Genomic DNA, 1,222 nt, shown 5'->3' on the forward strand with positions numbered 1-1,222 from the left:
CCCGCCGCCGTCGCCGCCGCCGCGAGCACTGCCTGCGCACTTCCGGCTTTGCGCCGCGAGCACTTCCGGGGCAGAGCACGCGAACGCGCGCGCACGTGGGGCCAGGGCGGAGGGAGGCGAACGCCCATCCTCGGGTGAGTTGGGGAAGGGGTATGGGAAGCGGTTGTGAAAGAGCGGGTTCGAGGGTGTCGAGGCCCGGTGGAGCTCGTCGGTTCCGTTTTGCCGAGGCCGGGTGGGGGTTACTCCATAGGTACTCCGACAGGGAGGGGGCGGCAAAGACCTTGCGCGCGCTTCAGACGCCCTCTTAGCCGGGCCGGGCCGAACGCACCTGTTCTGCTCGCGGGTTCCTAACCTTGCAGGGAGACGAGTGAGGGGTGAATGAGACCCGGCCCCGACCCTTGCCGAGTGCGTATGTTGGCTGCAAGCGTGGGGTGGGCGGGGTAGTTGACATATCACTACAAGTCCTGTTCCTCCTTGAGGAGCTCTCGATTCTACTGGCCCCATCGGCCCCACCAACACTATCATAGTTTGTCTGTGATTTTGCAAACTTAGCAGTAGAGTTAGGGAGAAGTGCTCGCTAAAGTGCAAATTCCTACTGTCTCTCCCTCACCTCCAAGAGATTGGAATCCTGGAGCTGTGGAGTAGGACCTGGAAACCTGCATTTTTAAAAACCTTTTTTCGAGGTAATTTCGATGCAGAAGTTCTGCAGACCTGACTTTGAGAGACTGATTTAGACTGTCAGCGTTTCTTGCCTCTTAAAAGTGGTCGCGATGTTTACCCTTTTCTTTACTCTCTAAGAAATGTCACACAAAACAGAAAGGAGAACCTTAGTTCTGCCTGGAATACAGCTGGTCAACTCCATGTGTCTTCATTCAAATATGCACTCCCGTTAGAGAATGAGGTTATGTTCAGTAACTTTTGCTTTAAGATCAAGTTTTAGATTCTCACCCCTCTTTCCCAGGCTACTTCCTTCAGGCAGTTTGTCAGGATTGTGAAAAGTCTAGGTAATGCTCTACGTGTTGATCTTTTAAATTTTTTGCAGAAGAATCTTGAGCTTCTGGAGATTGTTAAAGTCTTGTGTGGAACATGAAAATACCATTAGTCAGATACTTAGAAATGGAACTCAGTGAGAGATAGTTGGAGTCTTCCATCCAGAACGGTGATAATAAGGAACAATACACATGACATACTGCAGTTAACATTTAACAGTGACTCTTTTTTC

At 51.2% G+C, this 1,222-nt stretch overlaps 1 protein-coding gene across 1 annotated transcript in view; it reads right to left on the reverse strand.

Moving 5' to 3' along the window:
• CHTF8 (chromosome transmission fidelity factor 8) overlaps window positions 1–676 on the reverse strand; it is an 11,212-nt gene extending 10,536 nt beyond the window's left edge. Inside the window, exon 1 of the mRNA XM_025045245.1 lies at window positions 329–676. Within this exon, the coding sequence (XP_024901013.1) occupies window positions 329–525 (197 nt within the window). The 5' untranslated portion in view covers window positions 526–676. The remainder of the gene's footprint in view (window positions 1–328) is intronic.
• Window positions 677–1,222: the final 546 nt, after the last annotated feature.

This window comes from Pteropus alecto, unplaced genomic scaffold, assembly GCF_000325575.1.
Source record: "Pteropus alecto unplaced genomic scaffold, ASM32557v1 scaffold42, whole genome shotgun sequence".
NCBI lineage: Eukaryota > Metazoa > Chordata > Mammalia > Chiroptera > Pteropodidae > Pteropus > Pteropus alecto.